This window comes from Zalophus californianus, chromosome 4 (assembly GCF_009762305.2).
Source record: "Zalophus californianus isolate mZalCal1 chromosome 4, mZalCal1.pri.v2, whole genome shotgun sequence".
NCBI classification, from domain to species: domain Eukaryota; kingdom Metazoa; phylum Chordata; class Mammalia; order Carnivora; family Otariidae; genus Zalophus; species Zalophus californianus.
Window position 1 is genome coordinate 40321645 of NC_045598.1, and position 17466 is coordinate 40339110.

At 33.2% G+C, this 17466-nt stretch overlaps 1 protein-coding gene across 7 annotated transcripts in view; it reads right to left on the minus strand.

The window, feature by feature from the left end:
• Positions 1-17466, minus strand: part of FAF1 (Fas associated factor 1) — a 489041-nt gene that overhangs the window by 224152 nt on the left and 247423 nt on the right. For all 7 annotated transcript variants that reach the window (XM_027624861.2, XM_027624896.1, XM_027624850.2 and 4 more), the window contains one exon: positions 14623-14728. In XM_027624861.2, coding sequence (XP_027480662.1) covers positions 14623-14728 — 106 coding nt within the window. The remainder of the gene's footprint in view (positions 1-14622; positions 14729-17466) is intronic.

Sequence of the window (17466 nt, forward strand, 5' to 3'; positions counted from 1 at the left end):
TGTAGCATATATCAGTACTGCATTCCTTTTTTATGACTAATATTCCACTTATGGACATGCCATATTTTGTTTATTCATACATCACATATGTTGATGGACATTTGGACTGTTTTTATATTTTGTCTACTAAGAATAGTGCTGCAGTAAATACTCATGCACACATTTTTGTGTGAACATGTTTTCAATTCTTTTGGTATATGTCTAGGAGTGGAATTACTGGGTCATATGGTAACTCTTTGTTTAGCTTTTTGAGGAACTGACAAATTGTTTTCCAAAGCTACTACATCATTTTGCATTCCTACCAGCAATATCTGAGGGTTCCAACTTCTCAATATCTTATCAACACTTGTTACTGTCATCTTTTTATTCTAGCCACCCTAGTGATATGAAATGTTATCTCATTCTGGTTTTGGTTTACAATTCCTTAATGACTAAAGATGTTCAGCAACTTTTCATATGCATGTACTCACTGCATATCTTCTCTTGAGAAATATCCATTCAAATCCTTTACCCATTTTTAAATTAGATTATTTATCTTTTCATTGTTAAGCTGTAAGAGTTCTTTATATTCCAAATACAAGTCTCTTATCAATAAGTGATTTGGAAATATGCTCCTCCATCTGTATTTTCTTCACTTCACTAATGGTATCTTTTGAGGCATAGAAGTTTTTAAATTTTGATGAAGTCCAATTTACCTATTTTTCCTTTTGTTGCTTCTTTTTGATGTCATATCTAAAGAAACCATTACCTAACCCAAGGCCACAAAGATTTATTCCTATGTTTTCTTCTAAGGGTTTTACAGTTTTAGCTTTTATATTTAGGTCTTTGATCCAGCTGATTAATTTTTACATATGATGTGAAAGAGTAGTCCAATTTCATTTTGCATGTAGATATCCAGCTATCCCCAGCACCATATGTTGAAAACACTATTCTTTCCATGTTTAACTGTCATGGCAACCTTGCTGAAAATTAACTGACCTTGAGTGTAGGGATTTATTTCTGGACTTCCAATTCTGTTCCATTGATCTATAGGTGTACCCTTATGGTAGTTATCTTTATAGCCTTGATATTCTTATAGAATTTTAATTCACTTACCACAAGTGAAACTAATGACATTACTACCATTTACTTTTACGTATCTCAATACTTAAAAAATCTTATGTATTAGAAAGACTTGTTATGTTTATGCAACTAACCTTTAAAGTCTTGTTAGATCATATGTATTCAAGGTTAAAGTCTACTTTAAGATAAAAATTAAAAATCTCAATTCTAGAAATTCAAACACCATGGCAAGAGAGGCCTCTATTTCAACCTTGAACCTCTTAACACCTTAAGTATTAAAGGGATATTTACATTCCACAGTGACATATATACATATTTACATACACAGTGACTACCTATTGACCAGTTCTCTCTCCCCCATCCCAACCTCACACACAAGGTTCAATTGAAGCACGTATGAAATTTCTAAATTCACATGTAATGACCAAATTTTAGAAGCAGGAAACTCCTCTGAAACCATTTCCTATTTTTCATAAATGACCCAGACCCAGAGTAGTTAAATGAATTACCCAAACTAATATAGCTAAGAAAGCAAAATATCAGATATTAGAATCCAGGTTTCCCAATTTCTTTTCAGCTACTGGATGGTGACTCATGTAAATACTTCCTCACTCAATAATCATTTATAAGGTGCTAGGTACTACATTTAGTGCTATAAATATGAAGATTAAATGACTGAGATCCTACCCTCAAGAAGCCTACCATAAGAAGGAAAATAAACACAAAACCAAAGAATAGAGGTGCTGCAATAGAAGTATACACCAAGTTCAATGGGACACAGGGATTTTATGCGTACTTTAAAGTTCTAAAACATTTTATATTTTCACCACAAAAACTTTGAGTTTCTGCAGTTCTACATTTTGAAAAAGTCATACAGATGAAAAAGAAACACCAAGCCACTCAGGGCTAGACGATCGTGCAGCTTGTTAGTAGCAGGAAGATTAGAACTCAGACTCCAGGCGCCTGGGTGGCTCAGTCGTTAAGTGTCTGCCTTCAGCTCACATCATGATCCCAAGTCCTGGGATCAAGCCCCACATCGAGCCCCACAATCAGCTCCTTGCTCAGCAGGAAGCCTGCTTCTCCCTCTCCCACTCCCCCTGCTTGTGTTCCTGCTCTCACTATCTCTCTCTCTCTGTCAAATAAATAAATAAACAATCTTAAAAAAAGAAAAAAAAGAACTCAGATTTCATACACCATAGTGTAATGATCCTTCCACTATCACAAGCTAACTAACTGCCAATTGAGAAATAGATTAAAATCTGTAAGATTGCATCCCCTAGATTTGGAAAACAATTTTTAAAAACCAGCTATAACTTGCAATGACGTGGATGGAACTAGAGGCTATTATGCTAAGCGAAATAAGTCACTCAGAGAAAGACAAGTATCATATGATCTCACTGATATGAGGATTTTGAGAAACAAGACAGGATCATAAGGGAAGGGAGGGAAAAATGAAACAAGATGAAACCAGAGAGGGAGACAAACCGTAAGAGACTTTTAATCTCAGGAAACAAAGTGAGGTTGCTGGAGTGGAGGAGGGGGTGGGACGGATGAGGTGGCTGGGTGCTGGACATTGGGGAGGGTATGTACTATGGTGAGCACTGTGAATTGTGTAGGAACGATGAATCACAGACCTGTACCCCTGAAACAAATAATACATTATATGTTAATAAAAAAATAAAAAAAAACACAAAAAAACAGCTATAACTTCATTTACAAAGAAAACACCAAGAAATGACCTGGCAGATATTACAAATTAAGGATGACATAAATCTATTTTAAAGTCAGAATTTTATTTTACACTTTTTGTGCAAACTATCTATTCTCAGTCTCATTTTTAACAAATAAGTGAGAGTTTAAATAGCTAAATCAGAGAGATCTCTCATAACCCCCTTGAGAAAGTACCTATTTATGTCAACATTAATACTTAAAATGCTTGAAATACTCAGAAAGCCTTGAATGACTTCACTTTTGCAAATGCCTTCAGGTGCAAATAATCTCATTGAGTTATAGATTCTTTTTTAATTCAGTCATTCATTAAGGATACCAACTCTTTAACAAATTCAGTGGTAGGTCCAGAAATAAAGAGATGAATTTGATACTTTTCCTGTTCTTAAGGTGCTCTTAGTCTAATGGGGGAAAAAATAAGTAAACAGATAACTGCAAATGAGTGTGGTAAATGCTAAGACAGATACATATTTACAGGGAGAGGAGAAGCTCAAAAAAGAGAGAACCAAAAATTTGACTACCCAGATTGAATAACCACCTGCCTTGCAACATCTGGCTTCCAATTACTTTTGGCAGTTTCAACAAATCAATTTCTCCCCTTCATATGACAAAGATTGGCCATACGTGAGGTCATTCAAGAAGCAAAATTTTAAAAAGCATCATAGTCTCTAAAGAAAGTTCCTAGAAATCTAGAATAACTTCTGAGCAACAGAGAATATATATATCAATAACAAAGATGACCAGTTTGAAGGCATCAACCTTCATTTAAATTTATGACATGTAAACATGTTAATATATCAATCACTTTTAGAGTCATGCTCCACATATTGCTCATTCATTATATACAAACATTGGTCACAATATTTGAAATTACAATTACCAATAGAAATTAGGACTCATAAGACATTTTACTATATTTCTGAAATTTCAAAATCCAAGCAAAGTGATCCACGTGCATATCTGTTATCAGCAACAAAAATTTTCACCCACAAAAAAATAGCCTTAAATACATCTTATTAAAATTCCCTCATTTACAATGTGAAGCATAAGGGAACTACCTCCTGATTCAACAGAAATGAACTGATGTTTAACTGATATTATTAGACATTACAAACATACCTCTTAGTTGGAAATACTTCACATTTTCATCAGGCAAAGGCAGGCATGTAAATGTAAAGTACTTTTGATAATAGAATATCCAAAGTACTAGAAACAAATGGCAACAGCATTCAACATTTGAATCTAACATATATATCCCATAACTTTAATGTTTTTGAAATGCAATTTTTATAAAACTGTGAACAAGAGAATCTGGAATGTCACTATCTCCCTCATAACTGATTTTATTTAAATATGATTTTTTAAATTATTATATTCAATTAGGCAACATATAGTACATCATTAGTTTCTGATGTAGTGTTCAACAATTCATTAGTTGCATATAGCACCCAGTGCTCATCACAACATGTGCCCTCCTTAATACTCATCACCCGGTTACCCCATCCCCCCACCCCATCCCTTCTATAACCCTCAGTTTTTATCATTTTTCCTTCATAATGATTATAGTTATCTCTTCTATATTAACTGCACTATCATAAATGTGATAACTATGCTCACAAAAGAATTATGACAAGTATCAAATCGGTGAAACAGAAAAAAATCATAAAATAGAAGGAAAGAGCCTGAGAAAGTCAACTGTAAAACAAGATTTCAATTCATTTGAAATAAAGCTCTAGTTTGACATATAAATCTTTAACTTTCCTATATGCATTAGGAGTTTCCAATGGTGCCATCTTGGATAGACATTCACTGTATTAACATTTAGAACAGGCTTAGCTCTATCAGAGAAAAGAGAATTAGATAAATGGATAGAAATAATGGTCTGGAAATGTGACATAATCAAGAGATCCAGCAGGTATGTAAAAATTCTAAAGCTGCTTATCTTTAAAATCTATAAAATGGAAGGTCCAGTCTCTTTTATAATATGGCTTCTCTTTCTAGCTACCTGCTTTTTTTTTAAAACAACCTATCTGCAAGGCAAGGAAAACTTTATCAGTATTGTTAAATATTCTCCTCACGGACAACTTGAAAACAATTCAGACTATATCAGTCAAATAAGAAGTCATAGCACCCTGAATTCTAACAATGAAACAGAAATTACTGATATACAATAGAATCTTATTTAGAACATTTTCTTGTCCTCTCAATCTGTTGGCTAATCCTGGGCTTTCTCTGGAGTCTATCCTATGCTGCTCTTCAAAAATACAAAATTAAGATTTACACTTTCTCAAATGGAGGATATTAATCCTAAATATCACCCCCCGACACAAAAACATACAAATATGAGCCCCTATTGTCCTTTGCACAGTCTTTATTTTGGAGGGAGAAAGTATTTTCTTGGATGCCCACAGTCATGTCAAAAGCTTAACTAGGAGGTTCCTCTTTCACCTTCTTCTGGAATTGGTCAAATCATATTTATTTCTTCACTGTTTTGTTGTTTTTTTTTAAGTCTCTAAATCAACCCCAACAAACATCTGGCTTTTATTCTTATGCCTTCAATTACTTTTAATTTGTGGGCACTTGACTTTTCTAGCATAAAGTTTCAAGGAAATTATTCCATAATCAATGTACGGAATAGTTGTAGCCAAAAAGGAAAAAATTCCTTCCTTGATTTCATCTACCTGGATACATACCATACCTCTGGACATCACAGGCTAAAACTGCTGGCATTTAAAAAATTCTATTTTGTACTCTAAGTGCAAATCTAATTTGTTTTCCACTGTCACTCACAGGACTTTCCCAGCATTACTCTTTTCCAAAATACCTTCTTTCCTCAATTCCTTCATCCCTTTCCATCAAGTGCTCATGTTCAGTATTATTTCACCCCCTGCTCCCCCTCCACCCTCATGCATAAGCTGTAAAATAGATGTAAAGCTTGGTGTAAGTCCAAAAATTTTATGATCAAAATACATACTTAGCAAATTGTTTGGCTAAATCTTTCATGTATGATGAAAGATTATTACCACAATTCATTAGCAAATTATAGACTTTGAAATGTAGGCAGACAAATATTTGGCCCTGTATCAATCAATTTGGACCAGCTGGGTAGAAATTCACACAATCCCAGGAAACCCGGGAAGTGAGGTGCTCTTTCATTTTTCATTCACTTGAAACATTAAAGAAAAATTATCATTCTATAAAAATGTCCACTTCTCAAGATTTTAGCAGAGCCATTTTAGATTGAGTTTTATTTTCAGTCAATTACTACTTTAGTGACCAATAAACTGATCATTTTTCTTACAATCAAATGTGGAAGAATAGTGCCTGTGTATATATAGGCACCATAGTATTTGATACCCCAGTTTAAAAGCTTAATATTTAAAAATGGTTCTGTTGCCCTAAAAAGGGGAAGGATATACTTTTACATACACTAAATCAGTTTGGAAACAAATTTTGCAGTTATTCACAATAAATATCATTAACATTCCTTCTCTGAGCCTCTCTAGCCTAGTAAGGTGACCCTGTACAAAGATTCTGATTGATCCTATGTCTGTCTGTTTTGGTTAAGCTACAAGGCCGTATATGGGGACAGCTGCACTTTGGGAGCAACTTAAAACAAATTTCATCTTAGTGGCATCTAATCCAGTGCTTGGTACAAGACGCATGGAAAAGTCAGTGTCAAAATTAAACAATGCCGGCTTTGCAACGAACAGATGCTTTTGCCTTGCAGCTGTAAAAACCGTAGAACAATCCAGTACTCTACTGTCTGGTCACGCAATGACCACAAAGCAAGGAATACATTTTGTCATTTATAAAAAATGTTTGTTACAAGCTTTTAAAGTCTTTTTTCTTTTAAAAATAGTTTTTTTTTTAAAAGAACGTATTGAGGCTAATAATAAGGTAATATAGCTCTAAACTGAGCTATAGAATTTTTTTAGTTTTATTTTCCATACTAAATATGTTTGAAAAAGAACTCCTTGACTAGATAGTATTAAGTCATACACAAGACACATTAGACAAAAGAAAAATGATTATAAACATGTTTAAGGGGTTATGGACAAATAATCTTTGGTATATAAGGATAAACATGTAAATAATTTTCAACATGCAGGCCTTAATATACCTTGACTCAATCTAAGTAATGTTTATGAGCACCTTATATTCACTTACCCATCCTTTGATTTACTTCTTTCTCGCTCTCTTTTTTTTTCTTCTGGGGTTGGTTTGGGAGAAGAATGAGGTTATTATTCTTATTTTATGGCTGGAGGATATTTAAATGTTAAAATATTTCTCAGCTTAAGTAACATGGTACCTACACCTACCAAGTCTATTAAAAAAAACTGTAGCCTTTTCCAACCCTTCCCCTGCAGGAGAGAAACTTGTCTTTGGCATTCAGGAATCTAGGAGTTAATATTTTAATACTGAAATAAACTCTTCTTCATGAGGAGAAAGGCTCCAACTACTGTGCCTATGAAACCAAAGAATCAGCCCCACCTAAGTTAGTGACTGCATGGTCACGGTCAAACCATGTCTGCTAACTGAAGTTTTAGATTTAAAGATAGCTTTTTATGGTACCTACAAGAAAGAGAATCTAGTAGTCTTACCTTCATTTTTAGCCCACTGCAAAAAATTTTTCAGTAAGTTTTCCTAATCATTCATATTTTTTCTAGAAATCCTTTTCTCCCAAAGGATATCAATTCATTAACACCTCATTGCTTATAAATTTCATTATATGTTTTGTTGGTTGAAGGTTTGGGGATTCCCCTTATATTCTTCCCCACCTCAAAACTTGTATTTCAATGAATGAAGTCCCAAAGTAATGACATTAATAGGAAATGAAACAAATTTTATTTTAAATATTAAAGAAGGCATGCTACTATTAAAAGTCTTTGAAAAATAAAACTCAAAATGTTTTTGTAGTTGTTTTTACATTTCTACATTTGCTAAGAATGTAATTAACATATATTGATATGTAAAGCATTATTAGTGCTTTATGCCTTTTAAAGTATAAATTCTAGACATTCATTTAAAGAGACTGGCCAAACTTAGAAACAGTCTTCTCTATGAATTGTTTACAATTATCTTTAAGTTACATATTATTGGCAAGATTTTGTTGTATTCTTTGCTAATAACTACAATAAAAATGCACTTGAATTAGTGTCAGTATGCCATCAAACAAAAGTAGACTATGCAACAAAAATGTATCACGAGAACTAAACTTAAAAGTATAAAAACATACAAAATTGACATGTCCTAGATGTAATCCCTTGTATCTTATCTAACCCACATAGCTTAGAATTCATTATTTTACAGTGTCAGTATTCCAAATTACAATTGTACGTAAACAGCTTTAAGGATAATTATAAATCTGCACAATCTGGGCTAGCTAATTTTCTTGTTGTGTCATAATAACTTTGGTTAATAATCAGAATTATCCTAACAAGAACTATGTGAGAATATTTTGTTTGGAAGTGTATTCCAATTTCAGGTTATTAATTATACAATTCCATTCACATTTAATGGACTTTAATATACTACATATTTTTAAGGGACCGTGTAGAAATTTGCAAAATGGTTGGCTCAAATAAATGGCTCTCTATTAAGTGAATTTTATCCCTTTGGGTTCACTCAATAACAGCAATATATTTTTAAAGTATATATTTTACTCAAAAAAATACATAAGTAAGTCACAAACCAAAAGCTAACAGATGTGTGACTTCTAATTAGTTATAATAATCTCTGCTTCAATGCCATTAGAATAAGCCTTTCTTTTCTTTTGAAAACTAAAAAAGCTTTCCTTTGAATTTTAAACTGTCAGGGTGCTTCAAAGTCAATGTACAAAATCTGCTTTGATTAAAATTTTAGACATCTACAGTGATAACTTTATGAAAGGAAAATATTAAATTATAATTATCCTAAACAGACACAGTCTTGTGAAACTAACCCTACATTCATGTTAAAACACAAAGAGTTGAATATAATGAATTTGATTCATCCTCGGACACAAAGCTTCCCCACAGTAAACTCAGTCAACTGTTGCTCTTGCGCCTATATTCATGGTGCTTAAATAGCGCACTTTAAAACAAAAAAAACTCCAATTGGCTTTTCATATATCCACCCTCCCCAAAAATAACGCACTTGAAAAACTCAAATGATATGAAAGGCTTCAAGGCCTCTTTTCTCCCTTTCATAGCCCTTTTTTTTATTTCTGTTTGCAGTAATCTGCCTTTCTCTTTCTCTTTCTCATTGCTACAGAGCAAGCGAGGAGGCTCAGAGCTTTGAAAAGGGGGCTCAGTGTGTAATGGGTCCACTAGAATTAATTTACTTGCACCAAATCCATTGAGCACAGAGGGTTTTTTTTCCCCCTCTCTCTCTCTCTGTCTCCCTCTCTCTTCTCAAATCATTTGGAGTCGAACGCAGCCCCCAGCCTTTGTAATTCTAGTAAAGCACTTAAAGTGCACAGTAGGTGTTCATGAGGACCATCTGGTCAAAAGCAAAACAAGCTGCTGATTTTGCCTTTGAATAGAATGAAGCAAGTGTGAATTAGTCTCTTCAATTAGCACTATTACAACCTGTCAAGTGCATATTGTAAAACAGGATTATTACAGTATTGGTCACCAGTGCAATTATTTACTCTCTGCCTTTTCTTGCATATAAAAATGTCTTATGTTTATTAGTTTCTGATAACTGAACGTAATTTCTCTTAACCCAGACATTTCAAAACTACCAACACACGAATCACAGATTATGAAACATGGTCAGCTAAGCAGATGTTAGGATACACATATCTTAAGTAACAAAGGACCAAAGCATTGCCCTTAATTCTTAACAAAATTTCATTGTTTCTATCCTCTTGAAAAGTATGTGAAGAAATACTTACATGGGCTTAAAAAAAATTTCCCAGAGAGATTATTCTAAAATACTTTTGGGGAGAGAAAAAGACTTGTCAGTTCCAAATGGCTGCATTGTAAATATTACTTAAACTTATTTCCTAAGGGGATGATTTACTAAGAATCACAGGTAACCTCAATATTTATAAAATGATCATTAGCAATTTGTTCACTTAAAGTGGTATGACTTCAACAGATTATAAATTTCAACTTGAAACTAATAATATACATGCATATTTAAAAGAAACTCATAATGTCCTTTTCTCAAAGCTGAATAAAGGCTTGAATTCATTGCCCGATTGCTTAAGAAATTATATCTCTTTCATTCTTGCTAAGATGTCATTTGTGATTTCAAATTTTAAAAAATCAAACTATGATATATGCTAATTAAAATGGGTTCATTCTAATTGAGTTTATATATGCCGTTTATCTTGAAGTAAATTTATAAACCACTTAAACTTTTAATTAAATAAGCACACAATTTAATTTACCCTCTTGCATATGCACATTCTCAGCTAGTCTACTCTTCAGTTCTGTGCCAGCACCCCCGCCCTCTCTAAACTGGAAAACAAACAAACAAAAAAAACAAAACAAATAAAAAACAACTATACCTAAAACATTTACAGAAAGGGCATGTTAGTTAAGTAGTTATGGTCAACCCAATACCAGAAAATTGCTTATTAGTACAATCTCTAGAAAACTACATATTTAATACTGTTAATGATCTCTAGCATCAAAGGAGAATACTTTGAAATATACATTAGTCAAGCAAGTTCAGAAAGTAGCTAATAGAAAAATAGGCACAAAACCCAACCCAAGTTTCAAATTTGCAGAATCCAAACTAGCCTCATGATTTCACAATTATTTAGCCAAGATTATTTTTAAAGACTGGTATGATTTATATATTTAGTTCACTTCTTGTTGCTAATTTAAACTACTGGCTTCTCACTTGACAATCACGAATATTAGTAGTGAAATGTTTCACTATTTTATGCAAGATATATCTTTATAGGTCATCAATTTTCCCCTTTCATTCCCCTTAAGAACTAAATCAACATTAATAAGAACAGTGAGAATTCTAGGGTAGAGTGAAACTTGGAAGAGGATTTAAATAATTCCAATAGCTATTTATCATGCTTCTCGCTATAACAGATAAGTAATACTCCATGATTCCATACCAAAAATACTTAGGTTTCTTATTATTGTTATTCTGGGTCATGTGTGTATTCCTTAAGTTTGTATGACATCGGCAAAGAAAAGCGGGTATTCTGCTTAATAGAAGCTTTTGCAATAGTAATATGGACAACAAAGAATTGGTTTCCAAGAAAAGTTGGCTTGATTTCAGGGACTTCATATCCTTTTCCACACCTGGGTTTAGGATTTGCACTAGGCAAATCAATCTTTTTTCCCTTAATTTAACCAATCCCAAGTGCATTTGTAATCACAGATTTTAATAGTATTAGTATTACTAGAATCTGTATAATCGACTGTTTAAAAATTTGAATTCTCAGTGTAGAAAATTCATTAAAATAAGGTAAGCTTGTTTAAATTTTCAAAGAAATACACTGTTTTAAAGTGTGGCAAGAGGCTACTTCAGGACCCAAAAAGGTGGAAAGATGACTGTCACAAAGTAATTGTCATATTATCTGATAATTTCATAAGCGTTTTGTTGAAATGGAAGAGAAGGGATTTTTATTCTATGACTACTTGCAACTTTCCAGTCTGACCTTTTTATACTATCATTGCCTTTTCCTCAAGTAGAAGGATAATGTAAGTGGAATGATTTGTAAAGAGTTTAAAAAAACCCTCAATATCTAAGTAGCTTAAATTAAAATCTAGAGCACCCAAAGGACATAAGTCATGCATTGTGAGGCAAGAGACCACAGAGCCAGAATGAACAAACACTTGCACAACTACGGTTTATCACCACTAACTTGCATGAACATATGGTCACTGATGAGTTTATTTGAAATTCAAACGGCATCTAAATTCTATTTTCTAATTCAGTATTTTAAAAAATGTATTTCGTCTAAATAAAGTTGAAATCATAGTGCCTTTTCAACGCTATTTCATTTAATACAAATTTGTCTCTGGGGAAAAGCTTTTTTTTTATATACACAAGGCTTTCAAAATTTAAAAATAGCAAAAAATGGGCTATTCCTTCACCTGTAACAAAAATAATATACTCCTACCCTAGAAAAAAATCAGGTGTTTTTTTCTTCCTTTCCCTCATGTATTGGTCAGAATTCATTCTTTGAACTATTAAACAACACTGAAAAGAGATTTCTGAAACTGATGACAGAAATTAATTTATAATTTAAGATATATGGCATCATTAAGCTTCCACATTAATAGCAAAAATTCTAACATTTATAAAACCATACTGCAAAATCATATTGACATTTTATTTTTATTGTGTTGCAAACTGACTTTCAATCATACAACAAAAAAGGACATACTTAAGTATCACTGTGGGTTGCATGCCTGTAGCATAAGAGCAACTATTCCTCCCGAACCACCCCAAACCCCGAAATATTCCATAAGTTGAAGAAGAAAAGTCTTGGGACTAGGCCTACAGAGTGTGATCCTAGGCCCAGAGACTATAATCCTATATTCTTTTTTACTAAATTGTACAGAATAAAGGAGCTTCCATGTACCTGTCTACTCACAAAAAGCACTGATACTAGAAATTGCATTTATTTTGTCCTGGCACCTAGAATTTCAAAATATTATTTTAAATAAACTTAAAAGGGGGGGAGAAAAAAGAAAAAGAAGAAATCAAACTCTTGTGAAGAAATACACAAGAATATCCGTCTTTGCAGAAATATTTCTGGGACATTTTTCATTTAGAAAATGGTCTGAAAATGGTTTACTGTTTTCAAGTCCTTGAAGCTTAAAATATATTGGATAATCTAAATAGCAGGCCATGGAGAACAGTTTCAGCCAACTGTGGCACACAATGGCACATTTACAGAATTTTAAATATTTCTTTTAATAATTGATGTAGTCATTTTGAATCATTCTGCATAGGATATCAGGTGTGAGCAGACTGCATTAACGCTGCTTAAACATTTCAACTTGTCAGTATGGCCAACTCGATTTCGGAAATATTTGCAGTATTTTCCCATCGAAACAGTAATAAAGGCAAAATAAATATATGCCACTACTTTATAATCACCGAACATTAATGAATATTTTATGTCTTTTTAAATCTCCCTGTTTAATTTAAAAGGGTGAAATTAAGTCTCCTCCCTGCAATATGCCAATTATCTGTAAATCAAACAATAACTTGGCCATTATGCTCCTTTTTGTTAATATAAGAGAAGCTAATTTGAAAACACTGAATGACATTTTTAGACTATCAGTTTAATAGTCCTTTCTGCCCTCTTGTGGGAGAAAGTTGAAACACACTTAAACTATAGAAATGTTTTAAAAAATGTAAAAAAAAAAGGTAAAAAATTTTGGCTATAAAAATTTCAATCAGAAAAAAAAATATAGCAGTGTATATTTATCCATCAAGCATTGTACTAGTCTTCAATTTAAAAAAGTAAATCAACAAAATGAAATTTACTTTGTATTATTTTTGCTTTTCTTGATTAAAATGGAGTTGTTTTGAAACTAAATTTCCTTATTTAATTACATCCAATATGTAATTTAAATTTTACTACCATGAAGTTACCAGAATAAATCTGCTATAGAGCCATAGTTAAACATTATTTCTAAAGTAAAAGCAACAATGATCCTCCAAGGAATTGAAAATTTAGAGACTAGAACACCCATTATAGAGGTTAAAATGAAATGCCAATTAATACGCTTAAAATTCTGGGAAAAAAAAATCAAATAATTCAAACTTATGATTCAAAGTAGGGGCCAAGAAAAATTTTAAAGATTTTAGTTACTAGTCAACAAACTATTCAAGTGATAAACAGAGAAAATAAACTTTAAGCAATGAGCTACTTATGGCAAATTCAGAAGTTGAAATTCATTGACAAAACATCCAAAAAGGAAACCATTAATAGTCTAACCACTACTAAAACAATTCATATACGTCTGAAAAATGATTAGGTGAAAACAACTCATTCTTTCAATATGACATTAATAATTATCTTAAACAATGTAGACCAAGAAAAAATTAATGAAATAATCCAAGATTAAGCACAATTATCTTTATAAAAATATCAGTAGACAAATGATTGCTGTCTTCACAATTAACAAGACGTAACTGTCATAATCGTCATTTCAGTGTTTCTAAACACAATCCTGTCAAAGCCTTATACATTTTACCCAGATGGAGATAAATTACTGGCTTTTAAGTGGGTGGGGCCACAGGCAAAAAGGTACCTTTTCTCTCTTGGGGGCGGTTCTTTTTTGAAACAGTGGCCCTGGTTGGCCACGTTGAAGAAAATATTGACACTATATCTCAGATATTCTAAGCTAAAGACTGACAGTCTCCAACAGCATCTCACAAATACTGTCTAATGACTGTCTAATGTTGGGATTGAGCTACTAAAGAAAAGCCTCCTCAAACTCCTTTTGGAAAAAGGCAGGGTACACATTACAAATAATACATTTGAGAGCAACCTTTCAAATAAAATATGGGCATATTCGAAAATGCATGCTGTCAACAATTTCCAAATTAATATTTTTAACTATTACTATAAAACTGTAAAATACATTATATAACAATGAACTATTTTTAAGCAAGGTTTTAAGTTGACTATTTTAAGAGTTATCAAGAGCTCTCATTTATAACATCTATCTTTCTAGGTCAAGTCATTAAATAGATCTACAGTAATCATTGATGCTCCAGTTAATTAAAATTAAGAACCCAATAATGAAACATAAAGAGAGTTTCCAACTAGAACAGATAAGCCCTCTTTAACAGGGTCAACATTAACTGTAATGAGCTACCTTTATTCCTTAGCTGTGAGACATAACTCACCTCTTGAATGGTACTGCTTCCTGAGAAGTTCAGGTTGTACTCCCGCTGGACTTCTCGGTGGGTGATGATCAGCATGAAGTTTTGATTTAATGACTCCTGCAGGGCACTGAAAGGGTTGAAAGAAAAACAAGGAACTCTGAGATGAACATGTTCTAGCTTGCTTTACAGCTAGCTGCAAAAACCCCAGGAGTACCACAACCTCCACACAGGCATGTCCGGGCCCAATGTTATCATCTTTTCAGCTCCTAAAGGCAAGAGAGCATGCTGAGAGCAACCAAGGGGAGCTAACCTGTTAACTCCTTCTCTACCAAGGTGTTTTTAAACTTCAATTCTAAACACTTTGCATACATAAGAATTTTCTAGAAGTCATATGCTATTGTCTGCATATGTACTTCTTCCAAGAGAACCGAATTTTTTCAATTATATAAAATTCCAAATATGCCAGTAAGATGCATATTCAAAGACTCTGGTTCAAATCCAAGTGAAATAGGTGTTTTAGAAGAACAGAAATATAAAATAGTGTTTATACTCATGAATGCTGTGTAAGAATAGAAATATGGTTTCAATCAAAATTCAGAAAATACTGAAATCTCCGGAACTTTACCTGCTATATCAAAATTCCTTCAAAATATCTGTGCTTTCACTTAGGACTGAGGAATACACAGAATTTAGAAATTGGAGAATTCAGAGCAACATTAACCAAAATGTTAGAAATGTGTCAGAACCATGAAGAGTACATGAAATTAACCAAATAAATTAAGAAACATTAGTCATGAACATAACAATAAAAAAATTTAAAGAAAAAAAAGAAACATTAGTCATGGTTCTATTTGTTTATGACAGTATTAAAAAGCACTATCAACACTGAAAATAAAAATCTGCCACTGTTGTGTATGAATAATCTATACTGGCAGCCTTGAGTATAATTGTGCCATGCCTGCAGAATTGGGAAAACAATTTGGGTGTGCTACACAGTTCTGGCCTCCATTACTCCTCCTTTGCTATTCTGTAACTATGTGATAAACATACATGCAATTTAACATTAGGTAGTTAATCTGTCTCTCCCATTGTCTCCCATAGAGTTCCCAGGTTAATTACAGACTAAAAATACCTAGGAAACACCAATATACAGAATGAAATATTATTAATCAAAATCAAAGGAAGTAATACCCAACTAAAATAGAGTTTCTTTAGGCAGGAAGCTTTGTCACTGTATCCTTAGCAGTTAAGCATAATGCCTGTCACAATGCAGATAAATATTTATTGAACAATGAATAAATTGTGAATTTCCAGAAGGCAAGAGCCTTATCCATCTTTGTATCTCAGAAAGCAATGTTACTTTCTGGAAAACTACTAGGGGATTAAGATTTTGATGTTGAGTCATGTATTTATCAACACTAAGTCAATGCCTTGCATTATTCCATGTGCTAAGGAAACCAACCCAAATACATAGGTCCTGTCCATAAAAAAGTTCACAATCTAAGAAGGGTAGACAGATACATAAACAGCCAGAGTAAAATGTAATAGGTACAACTAAGAAAGAGGGAAAGGTTAGGGAAAGCTTCAAAGGGGAAGAAAAATATAAGTTGAAATATGAAGTTAGGTAAGTAGGACCTTTGTGTTTATCATTTGGAAGGCATGAAATTTTTGCTTCGTTTGGGGAAGAAAGAAGGGTGGCACTTTTTAGATAAGGAAATAATAAGTGGAAGAACACAGCATGTTCATTCACTCAGTTAACATGTATTTATTGAGCACCTATGTATATTTATGACATTGTTCTAGCTGCTAGGGATACAGTAGTGAACAAGAAAAACATGATCCCTGCTTTCATGAAACTTACATTCCAGTAAAGGAGACAGACAATAACCAAATAAATGAGTAAGTAATTTGAGAAAATACTAAGTGCTGTGAAGTAAATAAAACAGGATTACAATTAAAAAGGTAACAGAGGGGCAGGGTGAAGGGAGTTATATTCAACAGAATAGTTAGGAAAGGCATCTCTGAGGAAGTGCCATTTAAGATGAGGCTGGTATGATAAGAGAGAGATAGCAGTAGTCTGATCATGTAGGTCCTTGCAGACCATAGTAAAGAACTTGATATTTATAGTAATTGCAATGGAAAGCCACTAGAGGTTTCACACAGGGAAATAGTTAAGAACTGACTTACATTTACATGTATACAATATTATTCCAGCTGCTTAGGCTACGGTGAAGAAAGAGTAAAGGCAGGAAGAACTAGGAGACTTAGGAGGCTAGTCCTGGCAAGAAGTGGTGGTGACTTGGACTAGGGTAGTAGAGGCAAAGAGGGTGAAGTGTTGTCAGGTTCAGGTATCTTTTAGAGGTAGAAGCCAGACAAATTACTAATGGAATGAGAGAAAAACATAACCCCAAGTTTCTGGCCTAAGCAAATGGAAGAATGGAATTGGATTTAACGAGGAAAACTGGGGTAGGAACAGGTTGGGTGGGGAAACTGAGAGTGAAGTTTTGGCTATATTAAGTTTAAGATGCCTATTAGATATCCAAAAAGAGGTATCACGTACATCTGTACACAGGTAAAGGTCAACAAAGGCAGTTCAGAGCAGGAGAGTTCATAGCATATTGACCATATTTAGATTTTGTGGGCAAAAGAAATAACCTAGAGAAATAGGTTGCTTAGAGAAAAGGAGAGAGACCAGGATGGAGCCCTGGGCATTCCAATCATTTGAAATCAAGCAAAGGAGAAGTCAGAGCAAAGGAGATTGATAAATGGTCAGTAAGATAAGAGAAAGACCAAGAAAGTCCAGTATAAGTAACTGTTTCAATTAGGAAAGCATGAGTAATTATGCTAAGTGATGCTGAGACATTA